General features: G+C 47.8%; 1 protein-coding gene across 8 annotated transcripts in view; it reads right to left on the bottom strand.

Annotated features, from left to right (window-relative positions):
- The window catches only part of ZC3H3 (zinc finger CCCH-type containing 3), a 182,369-nt gene that overhangs the window by 97,804 nt on the left and 59,636 nt on the right, over window positions 1-24,929 (bottom strand). For all 8 annotated transcript variants that reach the window (XM_074828309.1, XM_074828692.1, XM_074828511.1 and 5 more), the window contains one exon: window positions 14,874-15,024. In XM_074828309.1, the coding sequence (XP_074684410.1) occupies window positions 14,874-15,024 (151 nt within the window). The remainder of the gene's footprint in view (window positions 1-14,873; window positions 15,025-24,929) is intronic.

Below are 24,929 nucleotides of genomic sequence, written 5' to 3'. Positions count from 1 at the left end.
GTTAAAGCTACAGCTGGCTTCTGGGGAATTTGCATGGACAAAAGGAACAGCGGTACCTGAAACCTCGTGGTCCCATGAGATATTTTATCCTGGAGCATCTGAGCAGAAACAAATAGATGCCCTGGGGCAGAGTGAGCAGCATCGAGGGGGGTTAAAGGGGGACTGAACAAGGAGAGCATCAACCCTCCATTTTCTTCCACGTGGCATCTGCCCTGGTTGCCCAGGGTTCATCCTAGAACCTGCGTGCTAATCTATAAATAACACTATAACAACCATAATTAACATTTTCCCACTAAATCTTTCACTGTGCTTTTGTTGGGAGTAAATGATTTGGGTTGAAAGTTGGGTTTTCCACCTCCACACCACATTTCAAGATCCTCAAGGTGGACTCCAAGTAAATGCAAAGCAAGGGCAAGCCCTGATGTACCGGTCATGTACATGCCATCACGTTTAGGACATTTTGGATATAACCTAGAGAAAGGGAGCGATTGAGAAGCGATTGCAAAGACCACTGCCACCCCAAAGCATCGTTCCAAGAGCTGCTTGGGCTGAGGCTCCAGATGATGACATGTAGACCCGACTGTAAAAGCCATACAAAGCCATGACATGGGGATGACCATCTCAAATCTGGTGTCCCAGCACCTGAAGATGGGCTCCCCAATGCTGGAGACGACCCCTCCGGTTGCCTGGGCACAAACTTTCGCACCTCCCACCTGAGTTCCTGCCCCAGATGATCCAGTTCCAATCCAAAATTGCTGATCTGCAGCTGAAAACATCCAACTTTTAATCTGTATAAACCTCCTCGCTAAGGATGTTCTGCTTTTCTTTGATAGCTGCTGTACTCTGAAAGCAAGGAAAGGCGGTCACAAAAGAGGAGAAAAAAAATCCCAGCTAATGAATTACCACTCATCAGCAAATCCTCTACTAACCAACTGTGAGTGTGCTCTCTGCCTATTATAAACACTAAGTAAAACATATTAGCTTAATATGCCACGGGGTGGGAGCAGCCAGTCAGCAAGACGTTGCTGCTGAGTGGTAGCTCGTCAAGAAGCAACACAACCACTCGCGAGCACGTCTGTGCTGTTATACAACGTAGGCGATGCCCTACGTGTTGGTTTTAGTCCCTAAGGGATCTTTCTACTTGGCTTGCCCAGCCCTGAGAGCTGGTAACGCTCGTGTAGAACCACGACACAACTGGGAGATGGTGGGTTTGGTGTGAAAAGCCCCAAGTTCCCCATTACTCCCCACAACCTCTCAAAACAAGCGCCTCTTGCAGCCGTATTGAAATGAAGAGTCTCTTTTTCTTTTTTTAACTCGGTTATCATTTTGGTTTATCCTTTTCTATAGGATCCTTTGGTCAAATGAGCATCACGGGTGTAATACAGCTCTCTGTGTGCAGAACGATGCCACGCTTGCAAGCCTGCTCAGCTGTCTAGGAACTGGCATTTGAATAAACATTTACAGTTGACATCACTTGGCCCAGGGAACCTCCTCATCTCTCCGCCCTGCAGCAGACACAGCATGAAGGATTCGTTCTCACGGGGAGATAGAGGAAAGATGGCAGGCTGGAAACAGAAAGAGGTTGCATCAACCAGCCATTCGCAGACTCCATCATGGATCCAAAATCACAGAATCATCAAGGTTGGCAAAGACCTTGAAGATCCTCGAGTCCAACCATGAACCTCACCCTGACCGTTCCCAACTCCACCAGATCCCTCAGCGCTGGCTCAACCCGACTCTTCAACCCCTCCAGGGATGGGGACTCCCCCCCTGCCCTGGGCAGCCCATTCCAACGCCCAACAACCCCTTCTGCAAAGAAATCCTTCCTAAGAGCCAGTCTGACCCTGCCCTGGCGCAGCTTGAGGCCATTCCCTCTTGGCCTGCCGCTGGGTCCTTGGCTCAAGAGACTCATCCCCCCTCTCTGCACCCTCCTTTCAGGCAGTTGCAGAGGGCCATGAGGTCTCCCCTCAGCCTCTGCTTCTCCACACTAAACCCCCCCAGTTCCCTCAGCCGCTCCCCATCACACCTGTGCTCCAGACCCTGCACCAGCTTCGTTGCCCTTCTCTGGACACACTTGACTCATTCAATGGCCTTTTTGCAGTGAGGGGCCCAAAATCTCCTTGTCCCAGGCTGGTGTCCACACTGCTGACTCACAGCAGCCATATCTCTTCTAGCAAGTAGTGTGGACCCTTTGGAGTAGATCTGTAGAGGCAAGCCGGTGCTGAAGACCCAACACCCACATTACAAATGAAACTCATTTTAACAAAAACACATCCTTTGCTTTGCTCTTGCCTGGCCTTGATGACCCAGTGCCCACCAGCAGCTGGAAAACATCCTCAGGATAGGTTTCATCTACCAGCAGTTGAATTTGAGTCTCCAAGACTGGTATGTGAAGCCGCCCAACAACTGGAGATGTTCCACTCAGGAGACCAACTTCAAAACTTTGTCCTGATCCAGACAAAAGTCCTGCTGAGGATCCAGCTGAAGCTTGCCACGAGGGAGAGTACCATGCTCTTCTACAGTGGTTTTGCACCATCACACTTTGTTTTCACGGATAAAAAAAATGAGACAGAAGGAAGACCCTCCATTTATACGTTATCCAAGCTATGGACTGGTTGGCTTCCAGCTCATTTCCACCCAACATGGGCATCTCAGGCCAAGAGGGTGCAGCAAATTCAACATCTTATGTGGCAGAAAGCCAGCACCGGGCTGGGAGTTCGCTGGGGGGATGGCTCTCATGGACGCTGGGAAAGAGCCTGGTGGTGGAAACCACCTCTTACATATCTTTAATTTCTGGGAGACATCTCTGTTTAGTTGGGTTTAAGTATCATGAAAGCAAAAATATGCCCTGATGATGCTAAACGAGAAGATATCACTTTTATTCACAACTATCTTCACCATTTACATGTCCATGTGATCTTCCTGTGGCCAAAACTCAGATTTCTGCAGTTCTTCCCCTAAATCCAGAGAGCAAGACATTTGCTGGGCTACAGATCTAAAGCCACATTTCAGCAGCCAAATAAGAAGCCAGATTACCCCAAGGTGCCTTGCACCCACAAGAAAAAAAGGTTATTTTCCGTACCTCTGCAGGAAATGCAAGGCACTTCCCCCAAATATCATAAGGCATGGGCTATCAGCTGTACTCCACTAATTCAGAAAGGGAGGCAAAAATAGCAGAAATTCTCCATTTTTTCAGCCAAACTAGTCAAGCATCTCCTTTATCTGCTCACAACCAATACAGAACCAGCATGTGATGAAGCTGCAAGAACTCCCAGCAAGAAAAGATACAGGTTTAGGGAATGGTGGGCTCCCCAAAGAAGGATGTTCCGGGGAAGCGCTGATCCAAGATCAACACAACACCCTGCCGAGTAAATAACCCATCATTGCCTCCCCAGGTTCGGATGTGACAGTTTTATTTTTAATAGAATCCATTCAAAACTCGACTACTCCATTAACCAAAATTAAAAAAAGAAAATCCCATTATTCTTAAGTATTTTCATATGCATTTAAAGCTGGTAGTTAACCTCTGAGTCCCGTTTTTATTTTGTTTTCATTAGTTCCTCCAAAGTAGAGCTCAATTACTGTGGCCGACCCTTCAAGGAGGAAACTGGAGTGCTCCCCCCAATACCAACAGCCCCACATTCATGCAAAAGCAACACAAACTACAACCTCATGGCACAAAGTTGTCCCAGGACAGGACAGGACTGGGGGGACTGGGAGGATGGGGGGGACAGTCCGGGCAGGGAGTGGGCTGGTGTAGCCCCCGGCTCCCGCTGCAAAGCTGCTCATCTTGAATCTGCTGCTCAGCATGTGGGCTGGGAAAGCATCTGGCTGTCAGCTCTGTTTTGGGGAAAAGCAGTATCGGAAAAAAAAAGAGGGGAAGAAAGGAAAAAAAAAGGGGGGAGAAAAAAGGGGAAAAGGGAAACAAGGGAAAAAAGAAACGAAAAAAAGGGAAGAAATAAAATAGAAAAGAAAGAAAGAAAAAGGAAAAGGAAAAAAGAAAAAAGATAAAAAAAGACAAGAGAAAAGGGCGAAAAGACAAGAGAAGGGGGAAAGAAAAGAGAAAAGTGGGGGAAAGAAAGGGAGGGGAATAAAAAAGGGGAGGAATAAAAGAGAAAGGGGGGAAATAAAAAAGGAGGGAAAGAAAAAAGGGGGGAAATAGAAAAGGGGGGAAATAAAAGGAGGGAAATAAAAGAGAAAAGGGGGAAATGAAAAAATGGGGAAAAGAGGAAAGGGTGAAAGAAAAGAGAAGGGGGAAGAAAAGGGAAAGAGGGAAGAGAAAAGGGGGAACAAGAAAAGAGAAAAAGGAAGAAAGGAAGAGAAAAATTAAGAAAGGGAAAGAGGGGGAAGGAAAGAGAGGGAAGGAGGAAATAGAAAAAAGGGGGAAAAAAAGGAAAAAACAAAAAAGCAAATAGGGAAGACTGAGTTTTATAAAGTGTCTGTCTTTCTGCAAGGGGGGAGAGCTCAGCGTATGAAAGATTAATCCCGAGCTTTGCCCAAAAGAGGCGACATTGTTTTTTAAAGCCTCTAAACTAGTCCCTAACAGAAACTGGATTATGCTAGGCCAGATGTCAGGGCTTCTCAGAAACAATACAGGGTTGTGTATCTCATACCATCCTCATTAAAAAGATTAAAAGTACTTCCTATAGAAAAAAAAAAAAAAAAAGTATTTTCAAATGGGAGCCACAGTTTCCTCCTGCCTATAATGTCTCCAATCCCAGCAGATGAATTTCACTTTAATGAGATGTCATTTTGGAGAATGGTTTAACATCCCTTCAAAAAAAATCTTAGCCCTAAACCTCGTAAAACCACGTCGAGATTATTAAAAGAAAATTTACCACACAGACAAAATAAAATAAAACAAAATAGAACCCGCCAATTCGCAGAATCCATGACACGGCCGTTTTTAAATGTGATGGAAAAGGCTTTCCAAGTTATCTGCTTAAACACAGGCTTTCTGTTTACTTCTCACTTTCATGTCAAATGAATTTGGGAAGAAAAAAATTGACAGGAACTTTAAGGACATTAGTCACATTTCGACTCCTTTTTCAGATTAACGCATCAAAAGCTGGGGAGACGGAGGGGTATTTTATCATCTTGATAAAACAAAATTAACTCCTGGTGCCCCAACCTCTGCCCGTAGGGTTATGATGCTCACGATCCTTCGCCTACGTGAGGGGACATCTAGAAGCAATTGGCACCAGGAGCAGGGGATGCAAAATCCCACTGGAGCATCACCTGAATGAGATAAATAACTTATAAAGCTGTGCTTGAAACCCCTCCAGAACTTGGGAGATTGCAGCCTGGGCCTTGCAGGCTCCCTCCACCTTGAAGAGCAGCGTCTCAACCACAGCTCCAGTCCAGTTTGTGCTCTCAAACGGTCTGTGGGAGGTCAGGATGGCCCCTCTTGGATCCCTTCTTCCCACTAACGCAAAGGTACTGACTGGTGGAAAAAATAAATGGACCGAGGAGAGAAGACAGTCTTTGCTAAGATCTTTAAAAAAAAATAAAAAAACCCTGTCTGCTCACAATATACAATAACTTCGATTAAAGCCTCCCCCCGTCACAGCACTCAGCAATTATCAACGGTTTTCTGCATCTTCTCTGCAACTTCTGAGATGATGTCCCAGCCAGAAAAATATGGATTTGCTCCATTACAGCCCCAAACCTCGCTCTCAGCTCTCAACCCCAACCGCTGACTCCCCAGGATCAGGAATGTGCCGTGATTTAAGGTGTCTTCCTCTTGGAGGACTGCACAAACATCTCCAGAGCTTGCATCATCTCGAAGACATGTAGAGAGCAGCGTCTTCGCTCTTCCAAACTGCTTGATGACTTCTCCTGGAGGTGCGTTGAGTAAATACATGAGAGAAGCGCCTGCTTCGCAACACGGAGAAATAATCGGTGTCATTTATTTGCCTCTGACTTCTTCATCTTGAGATTTTTGAGATGGTGGTTAAGGATGGAGAGAGAGAAGGATCCTGCCGGCACTTTGCCGACCCACTTCTACCTACTTCCACCACTTGTCGCTAAACCAATGCACCTTTTGGTCTCCAGCCCATAGTGTCGCTGCTGGATTTTGTATTTTCACAGCTAAATCAGGAATAAATTAAAAAACTCCTCTCCAGATCAAACTAATGGTTCATGGACTAATCTGGTTCCTACAGCCACCAACTCCAGATGCTTTCATAGAATAGGTGTGAATCCCTCAAATAGAAACATGAATGACAGTCCGGGAGATATCTCTTACAAATGGCCATATTTAACATAATTCTAAGTAGATTTTGCTCTCAAAGCCTCGTATCTTAAAATCCTGCAAACTAAACACCTTCTGGTGGTGACTTACCAAGGTGGTTCTCACATGGGATGTTTCAGCATTGTCCTTCCAATGATCGCTGGGTCTTGTTTAGAGGAATTAGGTTTTTAGAACATTTGCTGCTGTCCCCACATCGCTTTGCAGAAGAAACAGTCACCATATAGATAACTTATGGGATCACCCTCCTTATAGCCCCTAAAGCACAGCAGGCACAGCTGGGGCTGCCCTTCCCCCTGCTCTCTCCAATTCTCAGGAATAGCTAATTTTAAAAGGGCATCTTCATTTCCTCCCCAAAGTTGTTTCTTTTAAGCAGAAGAAGGACATTCTCCACCATTTGAGTCTCCTGAAATATGCCCCGTGGTGTTTCACCCTATACAGGAGTATCTTCCCCAAAGGCTGTAAATAATTCCCCAAGCCATGCTGATCGGAACTGCATGCCAGCAAAGCTGACCGAGCAGAGAGGGGTTTCCCCTAACACCGACAGGTGAGATAAGGGCACAATCACATGCCCAACCAGATCCAAATAAACTCCCCGCAGGGGCCCCTCTGGCTCTGTAATTGTGCGTGTGGGCAGAGCTACTCAATGTTGGGCTGTAGGACAAGCAACACACACCAACATATCTCAAATACTTCTTAACGGTTTCCAGAGATGGCACCAAAGTTGGGTGAATCCATCTCATTCCCAGAATGGATGGTCTTCCATCCGTGGTGGAGTCCCCATCCCTGGAGGGGTTGAAGAGTTGGGTTGACCCAGCGCTGAGGGATCTGGTGGAGTTGGGAACAGTCAGTGTGAGGTTAATGGTCGGACTGCAGGATCTTCAAGGGCTTTTCCAGCCGAGATGATTCTGTGATTCCTGAGGAGTCTTAGACTACAACCAAAAAGCTCAAAAGTCATTAAATTACTGTGGCTTAACACGTTACTGCCCATCAGCTTGGATTACGGTAAACGACTCGGTGCAGACTGAAATATTTGGGTTTAAGGTGCTGCGCCCCAATCTGCAACACAACAGGAGGTACGCAGAGAGGAGAGAACTTCCCCAGAAAGCCACAAGGATATGCTCTCCTCCCACAAAGAAGAGAGGACAGATTGAGTTTTCACGTTCATGCCAACCAGACAATTCAGCATTTTGCAGGACTCAGAGATAGCAATTGATGTGGGAAAGCCGTGCCGGCACACACCCACTGGGGTACACACACCTCTGGTTTGCAACTTTAGTTCAACTGTGTCTGCCTTCCCCAAGGGTTTAGGCAGAAAGTCAACTTATGTGCTGACAGCACACCAAGACTGGCACCTGCGGCTCCACTTGCCCTGCTCAGACATGGAAAATACTCCACCACAGAGGGGGAAGGCAAGTGTCCTTCCTGACTACACGATACCATTGTCTCAAGGAGATGAAACTACTATTTCTGCACAGAAACATGTAACAGGACTCAAGACGTGTCAGTAAAATGGGATCAAGTAGCAAGGAAAGGTTTTCCCAGGAGGGGACAGCAGGGGCTGCATCACACCATGTCTGGTTTTACGTGGGGATATCCCTCGGAGTGAAATGTGCTGTTTTGCAAAATGACCATTTACAATTACTAAAAAAAAAAAAAAAAAAAAAAAAAAATGGTTGGACTAGATGATCTTCAAGGTCTTTTCCAACCTAGATGATTCTGTGATTCTGCATGAAATTAGCTCAGCACCCCAGCGTGGGATTTGGGGGAAAAGCTGATGATGACGATGCACAAAAGAGGAGACCAAGTGTGGGGACAGCACTGGAGAGTGGTGGCCTCCATGCAAGCTCAGCAGATACCTTCACTGGTCAGCAGAAGCTAGAGAGTCAGCACTGGATGGCCCCATCGTTGGAAGTGCTCAAGGTCTGGTTGGACGGGACTTTGAGCAACCTGATGGAGTTGAAGATGTCCCTGCCCATGGCAGGGGGGTTGGAACTAGATGCTCTTCAAAGGTCCCTTCCAACCCAAACTATTCTGTGATTCTGTGACCTGGGTGATGAGTTGGGTTGACCAGCTGGCAATGGATATCTAAAAACCATTGGTAAGAGAACAAAAAGAAATCAGAAACCAAAAACTCACCCAGCGTGAAGTAGAGGAAGGGATGAGACAGGGAGGTTGGTGTGTCCAAGCCACCCGGCACATGGCATCTCAACCTCCTGAAAACACGGTGACTGGCAGAGATGGTGGTTTCTCCTCCTCTTGGGTGTTTCCCCACATGTCCCTTTGCCCCGGAGAAGTGACACTTGCACCCACCACCACGGTTGAGCACCAGCCCATTTCACAGCCTGCATCACCCACTTCACCTTTCAGCGCAAAACCCTGGAGGCTTTGCAGGGGAATGGGTGGTGAGGACCCAAGTCAAGCCTAGAAGGCTCTCATTTACATCTTAGTCCCTTCAACGTGCTCCAGGCCAAGGAACAGAAAGAAAAGAAGAAAACAAAACTAAACCCCACAAGCGTATCCTCTGCTGACAAGTTTTTTCTACTGAGCAGGCATTTCTCTGACAAAATGTTGTATTATCTTGTTCTTTACTTATTTATAGTGCTGGAGGGGTAGGACTGTCCCTCAAGAGGAGCTGCTAAGTTTTCTGAAGGAAATATCTGAGCTTCTCCGTCAGTGCCAGACTATTATTTGCAGACAGGTTACTTTTCTTTTCAACACACGCATCAGTATTTTAGAAGAAAACTCGTCAAAGTGGGTCAGTGTTTAACCACCCATCGCGGGTCTATAAACACAATATCAGCTGCTACGCATAGGTCTCTCTGCTCCCAAAAACATGTCTTAAAGTGGTTTTGTCTCTCCATGAGAGGGTGAGCTGGGGTCTCCTGGAGATGTTGGTGCACCCTCCTGCTCTCTGTTGCTCTTGGCACAGTTCCTGGCTGAGCCCGACAGGGGCACGTCATCCCCCATATGGGGACACGGACATTTCCCACCGCTGCTGTGGGATGGATGCTCAGCAACATTTGGGTTTGTCCCATTTGCCCTGCTCTGCTTGCGAGAGGACTGGCCCTTTGGTGGAGGAGGTGGCATTGCAAGGGGGAGTAACTGCAGTGGCCAGGGGCATCCTCCTGCTGTTATCCTCATCCGCTCCTTCCAGCCAAGGTGTGTTGGGGTGGAGGATCCAAACCACAATGGCAGACACTCTCCCTATTTTTCTAGTTGTTTCCACAGCACCCTCAACCCCAGAAGAGCTTCTGCTGCCTCTGGGCAAGATCTCTGAAACCTGGCCATCCTGATTTACCAGTGGCCACATCTGCTGACACCACGTGAACCACGGAAAGAGGCTGGAAGCAGGAGCAGCATCGCCGCCGTGGCTCAGCGCGCAGCTTCATCCATCGCAACTCCTCCACAGCGACTCGCTCAGCCCTCCCTGGCGGCGAGAGGCTGCGTGGGGAGAGGGCATCCCCCCCGCGATTTCTAAGCGATGGCCAACCGCAATGTCAATAGGAGCAAATGAAATTTAAGGCAAGCAAATCACAGCCCGTCTGAGCTGCGCTCCTGCAAAGCAGCGAGAGATAAGGGGGAGGAGTGAAAAGGAGAATCAATAAATCTTAACCTCATTCACAATGATCTGGAGCTCTTATTAAGTAAATTAATTTAAGTTAATTTAACTCGATCATGACTCCCGATCACAGTGATTTAGTGAGGGGGAAATTGCATTAGGAAAGGCCACACTCGCTAGATAGAAGAACGGAAGAAAATTAGATCCACTTAGCAATGTGAATTAATATGGAAATAGCAGGTGTAAATTTAACCTTATCAAGAGAGTGAAAATTATCTTCATAAATTTGGAGAAATAGCCCCCAAGTTGCTTATAAATCTATTTAAAACAAAAATATTACAAAAAGTGTAGTAAAATTAATTTAAAATATACTCCCATCTATCGCCTCTAAGAAAAGTCAGCAGCAGGGCGAAGTTTAATGCAACCCAGCAATAAGGGGAGAACACAACTCATCATCGAGGGATTAGCACTGGGTACCTCCGGACCCAAAGCAACTCTCCCCGTCACTCATTTCCCAAAGACATGTCCCTCTTCATCTCAACCTGCTGATTTGGGGGAGTTTCTCAGCACCAAGGCCAACTTCTCAGGTGCCCCAACAAAGTTTCTTGCTGCAAACTGCAGCGCAGACACCCAAAAAGAGATGGGGGGGAATGTCAGAAACATCTTTAACAATAGCAAGCTCATAAGACAGACAAGAACATGGCTCCTGCCTAAAGTTTATTACGGCAGCGTATTATATCTGAAAAGATCAGTGGCCACGCAAAACCCTTGCACGTCATTTCTGGACCCCCCAAAACCTCAATTTCATAGTAGGAACCTCCCCTTAGCATCAGCTAGAAATCAATTTGGGAGCAGCACTGGCTGCAGCACCACCAGCCTTTTAACATCACACTTCTGGCTTAAGGTGAAAAGGATATTAAAAATAAATAGGTGACCGTTCAACTGGTCAACTGAAAGATAAAAATGAGGAGGTGACTAACGCAGGAGGTGCTGCAGGCATGAACAGCAGGTCCCACCACCACCGAAGCTGCCCGTTGTTTTGGCAAAAGCAAAGCAAAGCAGCAAGAAAGCAGCTCCCAGCTTGTTGCTTCTTATAGGTCCAAGAGGATGTTATGAACGACGGAGCAAAAAAAAAAAAACCATAAAAACTTTAGGAGAAGCATTTGCCATGTGCTTCCTCCAGACAGTCCAGATGATTGATCACACACAACGAAGGTAATAGGGAGACTGAGTAAGAGATTTATTGCTTCTTTAAAATATAATTGTTTTAATTTGCTGATGGCATTTTATCAAGATTTGTCTGAAACAGCTGTAAGACCTAAACTACATTATTTAATGAAGTCAGAGATTAATACGGATAAAATTATTCTACAAGTGGAAGCTCTCAGCCAATCGTGGCAGCACGAACAGGTCACTCCCCCACAAATTCACTGCTCAGTTGAGCAAGACCCACCACCCAGCAGCCAGAGATTCCTGCTCTAACCCTGCCTGAAGCTCCTGCCCTCCTCAGCTCTCACAGGTCCTCCATCCATCAACCATCCAGATCTGCAGTAACAAGCTGCGAGGGAAGAACCTGAGCCAAATAGTCAGAGCACGAGATGTTCTTGATTAACTACAGCTAGATTTCAGAGAATCATCAAAGGGTTTGGGTTAGAAGGGACCTTTAAAGATCACAGAATCATCCAGGTTGGAAAAGCCCTTGAAGCTCCTCCAGCCCAACCATGAACCTCACCCTGACCGTTCCCAACTCCATCACATCCCTCAGCGCTGGCTCAACCCGACTCTTCAACCCCTCCAGGGATGGGGACTCTCCCTCTGCCCTGGGCAGCCCATTCCAACGCCCAACAACCCCTTCTGCAAAGAAACCCTTCCTAAGAGCCAGTCTGACCCTGCCCTGGCGCAGCTTGAGGCCATTCCCTCTTGGCCTGCCGCTGGTTCCTTGGCTCAAGAGACTCATCCCCCCTCTCTGCACCCTCCTTTCAGGCAATTGTAGAGGGCCATGAGGTCTCCCCTCAGACTCCTCTTCTCCAGACTAAACCCCCCCAGTTCCCTCAGCCGCTCCTCATAAAGATCATCCAGTCCAACCCACCTGCAACAAGCAGGGACATCTTCAACTAGACCAGGTTGCTCAGAGCCCTGTCCAACCTAACGGTGAATGACTCCAGGGATGGGGCATCTACAACCTCTCTGGGCAACCACGTTAGTAATTTATTACAGCATCAGATTAAACACATACATCTGCACTTCATCAAGGGGCAGCAGATTACATTTGATACGGCTACAAGAAGCCTCTTTCCCTCTCCCTTACCACTGATGCCTGGAAGAGTTTCGTGAGTCAGGCTCGTACATCAACACGATAATAGTTTTGGTCAGCGTCATGTCACAGTACAACACGATGAGTCTCACTATAAAGAGCATCAAGTGGTAAAAACATCATCATGTTTCACTGACTGGGGAAGCAATTGCAGAACCAAATCCACCAACAGAGAGCAGGTAGAAGACGCAAAGTCCCCTCCCAGGAATAAAACTGGGATGATTATGGAGCAGGCGAGTCTTGCCTGGCTCCCATTTTCTCTTTCAAGATCCCAGTTGAGGCGCATTAATGGTGGAGAGACACTAAAGCAGCAGTTTTGCTCAGATTCCTCACAGAACATTTTAAAAAAAAACCTTTAGAAACAAAAATCAATCTTTTCTCCGATAAACAGGCAGGATTTGCAGCGAAGGCAGCGATGGAGGGAGAAGGATGGTTTGAACAGGACTGCCTGTACCAGGAACAGAAAGCAGCAGCTTCTTCCACCTAAATAAAAGGAGGAAGATTTGCTCAAAACGGCTGGTTCAGGACCAAAAAAGCAGCAAACTGAGGTGAGGATGGGAAAGGGCAAGACGCACCTCAACGCAGATGTAAATGTACTCATAAGGGGCAATTTGAGTTGCACAGCAGTGACAGTAGCCACAGAAGTGACCACAATCAGATCCAGCACTACAAAATACTACAGGAGGAAACAGGAGATTAAAAACCATGAGAAACAAATCTTCATTTGCACGCACAATACCAGGCGCCGTAATTACCAGCAGCAAATTAGGAACCTCTAAGAAGCAATACAATTTCAGGTTTTACTGTAACGTACGCTCACAATGCAAAAGCCACACTTTGAAAAATTAATAATAATATTTTTTAAAAGCTGCTTTTGGGGCCAAAGAAGAAACACAATAATTATTTATTTGATGGTTTGGCTTTCCATCATAGCCTGAGAGCAGTGAGCAAGCAAGAACTCTCACTGGCAGGTAAGATGCATGCACATGCTGCCTTGGTTCAACAAAAATACAGGATGAGGGAGAAAGAAAAAGAATATGTGGCTTATTTGTGGCAAGGGAAAGGCAAGAAGCTGGCTCCAAAGACATGCAAATGGATGTGGCACCTACAAGTGGAGCAGTAATTGCACCGGAGGAGGCAAACCAACAGCTTTTGGGGGACAGTAAAAGGACACGTGGGGATCTCAGGACTGGATGAAAGGGCACGATGTGCAGGTGGGAAAATAGCGAAGGCAAAAGTAGAAGGTCAAGAAAAAGGAGGAGGTGGCACAGGTTAAGACTGACCAGAAAAAATTTGGGTGGAAATCAGCCCAAAAGGATCCCACAGTTTCCATACGAGAAGCAGCACTTTGAAACTGCGGCCGGAATAGTACGTGAGACAAGCAGTTTCTCAACTAAGAGCTTGAAAAAAAAAGACAAAATAATAGACCCAATTTTATATTTTAAAAAATAGTTTGAAAATAAACAGCTTTTTTTTAAATCTGTTTACTTAGTACTTTGCCTCATCACCCTGAAGTCTTCCAAAACCAACCCCCCCACCAGATACCAATATTTGTGAAACTCAAACCCAAATTCACATAGTACAGGGAAAAATCAGGTGAAGTTAGGCTTTAAAAACAATCCCTGCAATCTTTCTCTCTCCGCAGCACGCACCATAAAAGCCAACAACTCTTGGGGGGCATTGCTGGGGGAAATAACTTTTGGAAGAAACCACCTGGAGCAGGGTGTTGATGCCGACCCGTGTCGCTGCTCCGCTGACGGTGGGGAACAGCCCACAGCATCCCCCAGCTCCTTGGGTTTGCTACACTAGAATGAATAATAAAATTAACAAGCCCAGAGCAGAGCAGGCTCTCTCTGCCCAAAATATTGCCTGTAACAGCGGCCAACCAGCACTTCAGGGGGAGGAAAAGTCATTCTCAACCTAAGAATAGCCAGAATCTGGGTTATAACCAAACCCATCATTTCTAATAGCACTTTTTTAGAGCATCAATTACCATAACGACCTTTCTGCTTATATCCAAGTTCCAGGCTTTGTCTTGGCCTCTGAGATGTTCCCTGGTAACATCTCCACCAGCTAACAGGGCTGCAGCTCGCTCGTAGCTGAAACAGGGATGTCAGCACAGTTCATTTAGGAAGACCCAGACCCAAGGGTATGGCACCATCCTTTGGTGACATCCTTCTTCAGGCGGGTGCTGACACGCCAAATTATTTGCTACAGGGCTGGGCTGATGTTCCATCCACCCAGATAACCCAGGAAGAAGCAAGTTTGTGCCTGCACCTACCTCCTGGTGTAGGTTTGGGGTGCCTGAGCTCCTCCGAGACACCAACATGCACAATAATGTTGTAAAGCAGAGGGAAGGTCTGGCCTCATTAACAGGCTTGACCATGCCTAATTAACAGACCATGTCCATCTCTAAAACAAGTCCTGAGTTTACTTACGTCTGATGTAGACCTGTGTGTGTTTATTCATCTTCCTTACAGCTTATTTAACTGCTTCATGGAAACAATTAATTCAAACAGGGAATAAATACGAAGCCACAGACTGTGGTAAGCTGTTGGCCGCCGACTCGGGCTAACGTGATTACTAATACGATTTTACACTTTAAGTCAATAAACTCTGCGTAGAAGAAGCCAAACAAATAGAGAAATTAAACGACGAACATGCAACGGTAATAACACGGAGCCAACGTGGGAGGTCCCTCAGCTCCCCCATCCCAACCAGCTGCATTCGAGGGATGGAAGAATTACCTGGATGTTATGGGGCGCCTCGTCTTCCAGTTGGGAATGGGGCTGCTGAAGGATGATAAGGCTGGAGACACCACGTTTTTCTTCACTATCCTGTAGCGTGTCTTTATCACCTTGTTGGCTGGGGGGCTCCTTATGAAGTGCAAGTTGGCTCCTATGAGAAAGGAAATGGAAAAAAAAGACTTGAAATTCAGGTGTGCGTGGGACAGAAGGGACCTCACCAACGTAGGTCCTATACCCAACTCTGCATAAGGGGCACCCTGGGGTGTGTCAGGCACGGGACCACCATGGTTGATGGTAACAGAAAGGCTCTGATGGGCTTGGGGGTGTTTGGCTTCACCAGTCCGGCAGCAAAACTCTACCAGGTGAATCACGCATTCCCCAACAATACCTTGATCCCCAACATCTACACTGCAAACAGACTGATGTGTTCAATCATTCCCATTTTCATCATATTTTGCAGGATGATCTACACGCTGGTTTATTCTGCTGAATGTTTCATGCAATTAACAGTTATATGTTTGATTCTGGTTTTCCTCCACTTGATAGCTAGCAATTTTTTTTGCAGCTTTAAGGAATGCATCTAATTGCCCGACTTTTATAACATACAGCTATAACTGCCCAGATAATTAAAGCTGACACTACATGCTGAGACTAAGTCTTCTGGTTTTATAACTGATTTAAAGGGCCGGCTGTTTTTCTTGGAGATACTCTAATTAAAATTATTGCAAGGTTGAGAGGGGAAAAGCAGAATCATTATTTCCCCTGAAAATGTTGTACCCGTCCCCATGGGTGTCTCTGCAAGAGAACGGAGAAGGGCACTTCCCAGGTAAACTGGTAATCTCAGGATGCTGGATCGGTGTCGAAAAAAGAAAAACAGGGAAATGTGTTTCAGAACTGATCTCACTCCCTGGAGCGGAGGGTGCAGCTCCCCCATCTCGCTCCAGCAGTTGGAACAGTGATCTGTGGCTTTACAGTTTAGTACAGAGTATTTTCCTTCTTGTGCATTCCCAAGCAAGCCGGCATCTCTTGTTGGGTTCAGGAGGGATTCGGCAGCCCGCGGCATGAATTTCCACTCCCAAACTCAGCCAAGAGAGTTACAACTTCTGACGGGGGTGGGAGGAGAAAAGCAGACTCTGCCACGACAGATAAATCACCAGAATTCTTCATAATAAAGATGACAATCGCAACGCTCCTTGATACTATACTGGAAGATAAATGATCACCGAGCAAGGAGCGTATGGAGGGATTCACAGCCTTCAACACCGCCTATAAAGCCCTGAGCACGCTCACGACACCACGCAAATAATCTCTTTTATATGGCTGCAATAAAATTTGGAAGGCGTTCGGTATAAATAGCCCAGACAGCTAGAACTTGGCGTTACGCTTCCCCACGCCACAGCGTGTGGAACCTCCAGTCCCTGTTTGCACCACGCGTGAAGCCAGATCCTCACACCAAAGTGTTAATTTAAGAGACTCTTTTACAGCCCTCTGACTCATATGTGGGACCCTGGCTTAATTAATGTATCAAAATAATGCCTGCATGCAAATTATTTTCTGCGGCGGCAGAGTAAGCAGAAGACTTTTGATGATGCTTTCAAGACCAGCCCTCTGCTATTAACCAGTTAGCACCTATAAAACCAGCAGTGCTACAAAGTACGCTCCAAGTAAGGGTGCGTTAAGTCAACCGGTGAATGTCGAACAAACTGAAAATCCAGGAAGTCAATGCCAGTCACTTAAAGAACGTCTGGTGATCTGGAATAAAAATTAAAGACATTAAAATAAAACCAGATGTTTGGTTGGGCCCATGTCAACCTCATGAAGTTCAACAAGGCCAAGTGCAAGGTCCTGCACATGGGTCGGGGCAATCCCCGGTATCAACACAGGCTGGGGGATGAGTGGATGGAGAGCAGCCCCAAGGAGAAGGACTTGGGGGTACTGGTGGGTAAAAAATGAGACATGAGCTGACAACATGGGCTTGCAGCCCGGAAAGCCACTTGGCTACTGGGCTGTGTCCCAAGCAGGGTGGCCAGCAGGTCAAGGGAGGGGATTCTCCCCCTCTACTCCGCTCTGGTGACACCCCCCCACAGCCCTGCGGCCAGCTCTGGGGTCCCCAGCACAGGACAGACATGGAGCTGTTGGAGCGGGACCAGAGGAGGGACATGGAAATGGTCTGAGGGCTGGAGCAGCTCTGCTGGGGGGAAAGGCTGAGAGAGTTGGGGGGGTTCAGCTGGAGAAGAGAAGGCTCCAGGGAGACCTTAGAGCAGCCTTTCAATATTTAAAACTGGCATATAAGAAAGAGAGAGAGAGACTTTTTACCAGGGCCTGTAGTGACAGCACAAGGGGTAACAGTTTTAATCTAAAAAAGGGCAGATTTAGATCAGATCTAAGGCAGAAATCCTTCCCTGTGAGGGTGGTGAGGCCCTGGCACAGGTTGCCCAGAGAAGCTGTGGCTGCCCCCTCCCTGGAAGGGTTCAAGGCCAGGTTGGACGGGGCTTTGGGCAACCTGGGCTAGTGGAAGGTGGCCCTGCCCATGGCAGGGAGGTTGGAACTAGAGAATCTTCAAAGGTTCCTTCCAGCCCAAACCATCTGATGGTTCGATGACCAGAGGAATTGCAGACACCCACTGTTTTAGAGCTGAAGCAAGAAGAGAGAGAGGAAAGAAGACAGAAAGCAAACGGGTTTTCATCGCTGTTTCCCTGTCCTGGGACTTTCTGTATCAGACTAAATTCTTCAGGGCAGCGACTGCACCATTACATGGGTTTTTAAAGCCCTTTGCAAGGTTTAAGCTCTAATTACAATTATAATTGCTCACAAGCACCAGCAAAGTTGGAGGGTTTTGCTTCAGAGAACTATATGTAGGATTGCCAACAGGAACAACACATGGACAGACGGGCAAACGCCTGCATGGCCCAACGCCGCACACACACGATGAAATCCCAGCTATGGTGAAGGGCTGGCAACGATGAGACCCTTTTGTCACCCAGGAGGCGTGGACGTATCCAGCTTCTTGTGGATACAGCATCAACCACATACCCAAAGCAGCTCTTTCACACCAAGGAAGGGATAAGAGCCACAACCCCGCATCCTCCCCAGCCAGCAACAGCACAAGGTGACCCTTTCCTTCTGCCGCTCCAACCTTACAAAATTATTAAGCTGGGAATCTGTTGAACCCATTATTAACATTTTTTTTTTTTTTTTTTGCCCCTACACCAGCTCTAGCTGCCACTCATCAACCCAGAACCTCATCAAACTCCCACCTGACATCAGCCCCTTCCTGACGCTCGCATGAGAAACAGAGGTCCCAAATTGTTGCGGCTTGCAGGCATCCCCCCCCTCTTTGCACAAACAGGCTGGCACCTGGTAAACTCTATTCCCTGGCGGTAATTGGATGGTGTATTCATGCCGAAGCTGCTCTTCTGAAAGTGCCTGCGTGCACGGCTCCAGCATTAACCACATCCTGAAAGAGACTCTCCGAAGAGCTCAGTTTTCTATTATTACTTGCTAGCTGAGGGGTTTTGTGTAGATAATCATGTTATTTAGATAGGATGTTGGTTTAATTCCCTTCATTACAGGCTCCCAGGGTTGTAATTTTTTTTCTCCGCATGATGTATTCCCCGTGGCACATTTCACTCAAATCAAACACTTTACGCTTTTATTACAAACAATACCCCAGCGTCCCCCGTTATCAGCCCAGCGCACACATGCACACTCCTCGCAGAGATCCAGAGGTCAGTTCTAATGACTAATCGATCTCATTAGCTTTCCTAATTAAAAACTTTACTACCGCAATGGAAGACAAACTACAAAAAAACTGCTTGCATCATATTTGAATGGGATATGAGCATCATTTATCAGCCAGGGCTCGCAGCCCGCGCCCATCGCAACGGGCCGCGCGCTGCTGAGGTTGGTGCTTTATTTGGAGCCACGCATCCCCCAGGCACCGCTCGCACCTACCGTGCCCACGGAAAAATATCCCGGGGCAAACTCCACTGCTGACCCTGAGATGGGCAATTTGCTGCCAAAGCCTCTTGTCACGGTGCTCCGAGCAGATGGGATCTGGGACCCACCAGCGAGCGCAATCCTTTAAGAAAGGGGTTGAAAGCAACACGGTTACGAGGATCTTTATTTCTGCTCTTATTTTGCTGCAAGAGGTACCAAGAATCGACCCTGTGGGGAAGCTGAAGCAGGGAGGGCAAAAACAGGGATCCTGGAGTGTCTGTGAGAGAGTTGGAAACAACATGAGGATTCTGGAATCCTTAAAACATAGAAGCACCACCACACCTTAAACTTTTACATTCTCCAACCATACCAAATTGCTTCCTATTTCTGTTCTGTGTCTCCCCAAAACGAGTGAAGTTTTACCATTTAAGCGCAATAGCTTTTTTCCAACCACAATACAAACTGGAAAACGAAGATCATTTGCAAGGAAGTTTCAACAGAAAAAGTAAAACCTTTTGTAAAAACATCTATTTACCCCCATGGCAAGACAAACAGGGAGGCGGAACATTGACCTGCTGTTACTTACTCCAAATCCTTCATCCCTGTAAGCTCTTACTAAATCTGAATCCTCCACTTCTGCCAAAAAACGAGCCGAGGAGAGGCAGATATTAGCTAACTTTGCCTGCTTCTCAATCGAACCAGTCCTGCAATCACACGGGGCTGGCACGCAGGCAGAGGGGAACGCCACACCCTGAGCCATTTATTTCTGCGTGACTGTGCCATTACAGCAGCTCTCCAGGGATGGGCCAGCATCGTCAGCTGGCCGAGCACTTAACGAGCATGAGTACAAGTCCACACAGCAAGAGGAAGATGCTGCTGCTCGGGGTGGATTAGGGAAACTGTGAGTAAATCCTGTCCACGTACTGCTGGGAAAAAGGAAGTTGCATAAGCAAGGGTAATTTCAGGAGCACACGTTCCCAAATCCAAGAGATTATTGCTGCTTCTGGAAGAGGGTATGGGATAGTAAAAGCTTCCTATATGGGCATGAAAATGGCACAAAAATGGGGAAAAAAACAAAAGTAATCGGCGCTGTGGGCCATGACACGATCAGGGTCCTACAAGGTCTCTTACACTCCATCATCAGCCACCACGAACCACCCCGTGCGTGACGCTCAGCGCGCTGGAGCTCCGGCAGCTCAACACCGAGCCGCTGTCAGCGCCGCTGTTCAACCCCGAGCCGAGGCGAGCCGGGGAAGCAGAGTGAAAGGGACATTGATCTTCCAGCACTTGGAAGCAAGACGAGAGCGGGAACAAATGCAAATTGGGGAGCAGAAGCTGTAGCTTTGATGTGATGCTGGTATTGTCCCCAGCTCCGGAGGAAGCCTTGGGGATGTGAAGCAATGCAGCAGGGCCACCCTAAGTGGCCCTTTTAACTCAGTCAAGAGGAGTCCACGAAGAAAAAAAGCAAAGCAGAGGCCAAAAACCTCTGATAAACTGAATTGCTTTTTCAAAGACAGCCATTCAGAAGAAAAATAAAGGGCTAAGGGCTACAAGTACATGTGCAAAGGGTGCCACTAGCATGTCAGAACTCCTAATACAGGCTCTGATGCTAGGAGGGATTTAAAAAACATGCACTCGAAACCAAAAGCAGCTCCAACAAGAACTAAAAATCTCTGCCAAAGGGTATTCTGAAAGCAAATACTTTCTAACATGAAGATGAATCCCACAAAAATCCTCACCACGGGATTTGCTCCAGGCCTGGAAGTAAAGACTCAGCAAAACCCACCGTTATCTCTTCCTCAGCTCCCAGAACGAAGCTGCAACTCACCTGCTACCCAAAGCAAACCCACGCTGCAGCAGCAAGAAAATCACCCACATACAGTGATGCTCTGGGATAGAACAGGACTAAATGTCTTATGAAGAGTGGCTGAGGGAACTGGGGGGGTTTAGTCTGGAGAAGAGGAGGCTGAGGGGAGACCTCCTGGCCCTCTGCAACTCCCTGAAAGCAGGGTGCAGAGAGGGGGGATGAGTCTCTTGAGCCAAGGAACCAGCGGCAGGCCAAGAGGGAATGGCCTCAAGCTGCGCCAGGGCAGGGTCAGACTGGCTCTTAGGAAGGATTTCTTTGCAGAAGGGGTTGTTGGGCGTTGGAATGGGCTGCCCAGGGCAGGGGGGGAGTCCCCATCCCTGGAGGGGTTGAAGAGTCGGGTTGACCCAGCACTGAGGGATCTGGTGGAGTTGGGAACGGTCAGTGTGACGTTCATGGTTGGACTGGAAGAGCTTCAAGGGCTTTTCCAACCGAGATGATTCTGGGATTCTGTAAATTTCCCTCCTTTCCACAGGGAAAAAGCCATCTCTGACCCGACACCACTTGGCTGCCAGCTCGCCTGGCTCTCCCAGCACACCGGAGACGCGGAACATCCCTGTTTGCGAGCGCACCTGAGAAACAGGTTGGGAATCTGCCCTGTACCACCCAGCGTTAACCAAAACATTGACAAGCAGTGGGGAAGTAGAGGATCAACCCGGATGTTGTAGCGTTGGGCAGCAGCAGGAGCACACGGAGGTTGGGGTGGCTGAGCAAGAGGCATGGAGTGAGCCCATCGCATCTCCTTTTTGTAAAGCCCCAGCAAGACCATGTCCTGACTAATCTGATATCCTGCTACAATATGGTCATCTGCCTCGTGCATGAAGGGAAGGCCGTGGATGTAGTTTTTCTGCATTTTAGTAAGGCTTTGGATCCTGTCCCTCACAGAATGCTCCTGCACAAGATTTCCAGCTCTGAGATGAGCAGGTACAGGCTGGGATGGGTGAAGAACTGGCTGGACGGCAGCACTCAAAGGTTTGTAGTGAATGGGGCTACATCTGGCTGGCGACTGGTCACCACCAGTGTGCCTCAGGGCTCCATTCTAGGGCCAGTTGTGTCCAATATTCTTAATAGTGGTCTGGACGCAGGAGTTCAATGTACTATTAACAAATTTACTGATGCTACCAAACTGGGAGGCGCTGTTGACTCTCTCAAGAGACAAGACACCTTGCAATGGGATCTGGAGAGATTTGAGCACTGAGCAATGATTAGCAGCATTAAATTTAACAAGAGCAAATCCTGGATTCTGCACCTAGGATGGAGTAACACCAGGCACAGGTAGAATTTGGAGAGAGTGGCTGGAGAGCAGCCCTGCAGAAAGGGATCTGGGGGTGCTGGCTGGCAGCAGGCTCAACAGCAGTCAGCAGTGTGCCCTGGCAGCCAAGAGGGCAAACCACCTCCTGGGGTGCAGCCAACACAGTCGAACCAGCCAGTCAAAAAAGGTGATTATCCCGCTGTATTCAGCGTTGGGGCAGCCTCACCTTGAGTACTGTCTGCAGATCTGGGCCCCTTAAAAATTATTTTAAAGTGCTCAAAAGCATGGAGAGGAGGGCAATGGAGCTGGTGGGCTGGAAGGCATGATGTCCTGTGAGGAGCAGCTAAAGACTCTGGGGTTATCTCCTTTGGAGAGAAGGAGGCTGAGGGGTGACCTCATTTCTCTCTGCTGTTTCCTGAGGAGGGGAAGGGGAGAGGGAGGTGCTGAGCTCCTCTACCTGGGATCCAGGGACAGGATTCATGGCAATGGGGCAAAGCTGCACCAGGGAGGTTCAGACTAGATAAAAGGAAACATTTCATTACAGAGGGGGTGGTCAAACACTGGAACAGGCTTCCTAGAGAGGTGGTCGATGCCCCAAGCTTGACAGTGTTTAAGAGGCATTTGGACAAACAATGCCCTTAATAACATGCTTTAACTTTTGGTCAGCCCTGAAGTGATCAGGCAGTTGGACTAGATGATCACTGTAGGTCCCTTCCAACTGAACTGTCTAAACCATGATGCACGGCTTCAGGAAAACTCAGTATCAGGATGATAAATATAAGCCAAAAAGAATCCAGACAACAGCAGCAATAACACAAATCCGCAGCAAACTCCTCAGCTCCTTATATCTGAAATACAGGGGAAACAGAAACATGCAGTTTAAGTTATCAAGGACTATTAGGAGAAAAGATTTTACAACCACAACAAAGGCAGGAAATTTCTCCAGTGTGTAAGGAGCAGTCCTGCCGCAAAACTACCTAACTGCAGGGAAACTGGAGGCACACACAGCACTACCAAAAAGCAGTTTAACAAGAGCACACCAAGGAAAACAGATATTTTCTCATCCGCATTGCAAGGCAATGACTTGCTAAGCCTTGCCAAGGTTGTCGCTACCTGTGGTACCCATCAGATCTTCACTTCTCAGAAAACCAGCATGCAGAGACAGAGGGAAAACACAGGGAAAACCTCAAGCATCACCCTTGTCCCTCCGTCAGCCCCACAGTGAGCTCATACCTGCAGGCAAGTGCAAATTTCACAGAATCACAGAATCATCGAGGTTGGAAAAGCCCTTGAAGCTCTTCCAGTCCAACCATGAACCTCACCCTGACCGTTCTCAACTCCACCACATCCCTCAGCGCTCGCTCAACCCGACTCTTCAACCCCTCCAGGGATGGGGACTCCCCCCCTGCCCTGGGCAGCCCATTCCAACGCCCAACAACCCCTTCTGCAAAGAAATCCTTCCTAAGAGCCAGTCTGACCCTGCCCTGGCGCAGCTTGAGGCCATTCCCTCTTGGCCTGCCGCTGGTTCCTTGGCTCAAGAGACTCATCCCCCCTCTCTGCACCCTCCTTTCAGGCAGTTGCAGAGGGCCAGGAGGTCTCCCCTCAGCCTCCTCTTCTCCACACTAAACCCCCCCAGTTCCCTCAGCCGCTCCCCATCACACCTGTGCTCCAGACCCTGCACCAGCTCCGTTGCCCTTCTCTGGACACGCTCGAGTCATTCAAGGGCCTTTTTGGAGTGAGGGGCCCAAAACTGAACCCACTCATCGAGGGGCGGCCCCACCAGTGCCGAGTGCAGGGGTCAGATCCCTTCCCTGTCCCTGCTGGCCACGCTAGTGCTGATACAAGCCAGGATGCCATTGGCCTTCTTGGCCACCTGGGCACACTGCTGGTTCATGTTCAGCCAGCAAATTTGGTGGCAGCAGACGGCTTTGCAGTCAGGAACAACCTCGACAGCAAAACCATGATGGGAAACTGACGGTAAGGAGGCACCAGCTCCCCTCCCGCTGCAACAGCAGATTACGGGGATCAGGGGTCCCAACATTTGCCCCTTTTATCAACCCAGAGCCTTGTGTTATCTGCCTTCCTGCAGCAGCAGAAACAATGCTTTCTTGGTGATTATTCATTATGGAAAGACTTGAGACCTTAAATTCTACTACAGAATTCCTCTCTAAAGAGAAGTGATGGCACGTTATCAGAACAGGAGGAAAACTAAAAAATCCCAGAATAATTTAAAACCCTACGTTCTATCTTCTCCAATTGCTGTTTTCCCAATTGTGAAATAGGTGGTTTGGTTGAGACATACCTTAAGCTCAATTTCTTGCGAGGAAAACAAAACAACATACAAAGACATGGCTTTGCTGTAGGGTCTGCAACAAAACTTTGCAAGGCACTTTGAAGACGGGATGTTGTCACGTCCCAATTTCTTGGGATGACAACTCAGATTCGCTGATTCCCAGGTCAGAATTAAGGTGAAACGGCCATCAAGGATTCTTCAAATTCGCAAAGCTTAATGTTTATTTGCTCACAACAGATAACTGGCATGAAACTTTGTCGGTAATCTTTGCATCCTCTGCAACAGGCATTAAACTTACACCGACTAGTAGCAGATCTTATAACATACCCTGATAAGCCTTAAACATGCCCTGACAAGCCTTGCCTTATATGCGGAATACAGAACGAGAATAGGAGAGAAAAGGGGAGAGTGGAAAAGAGAGAAAGACAAAAAGGAAGATTTCACCAGTCCTGGTTCCATCGTTGGAACCAGGTTCTACGCTTGGGCCACAACAACCCCCTGCAGGGCTATAGGCTTGGGGAGGGGTGGCTGGAGCTCTCTGGAAGAAAAGGGTCTGGGGGTTCTAATTGACAAGCAGCTGAACAGGAGCCAGCAGTGTGCCCAGGTGGCCAAGAAAGCCAACGGCATCCTGGCTTGTGTTAGAAATAGTGTGACCAGCACAAGTAGGGAGGTGATAGTCCCCCTGTGCTCTGCACTGGTGAGGCCACA

The sequence above is a fragment of the Strix aluco genome, chromosome 1 (genome assembly GCF_031877795.1).
Source record: "Strix aluco isolate bStrAlu1 chromosome 1, bStrAlu1.hap1, whole genome shotgun sequence".
Classification (NCBI taxonomy): domain Eukaryota; kingdom Metazoa; phylum Chordata; class Aves; order Strigiformes; family Strigidae; genus Strix; species Strix aluco.
The sequence above is the reverse complement of the archived record's forward strand: the minus strand, read 5'-3'. Positions and strand labels throughout refer to the sequence as shown.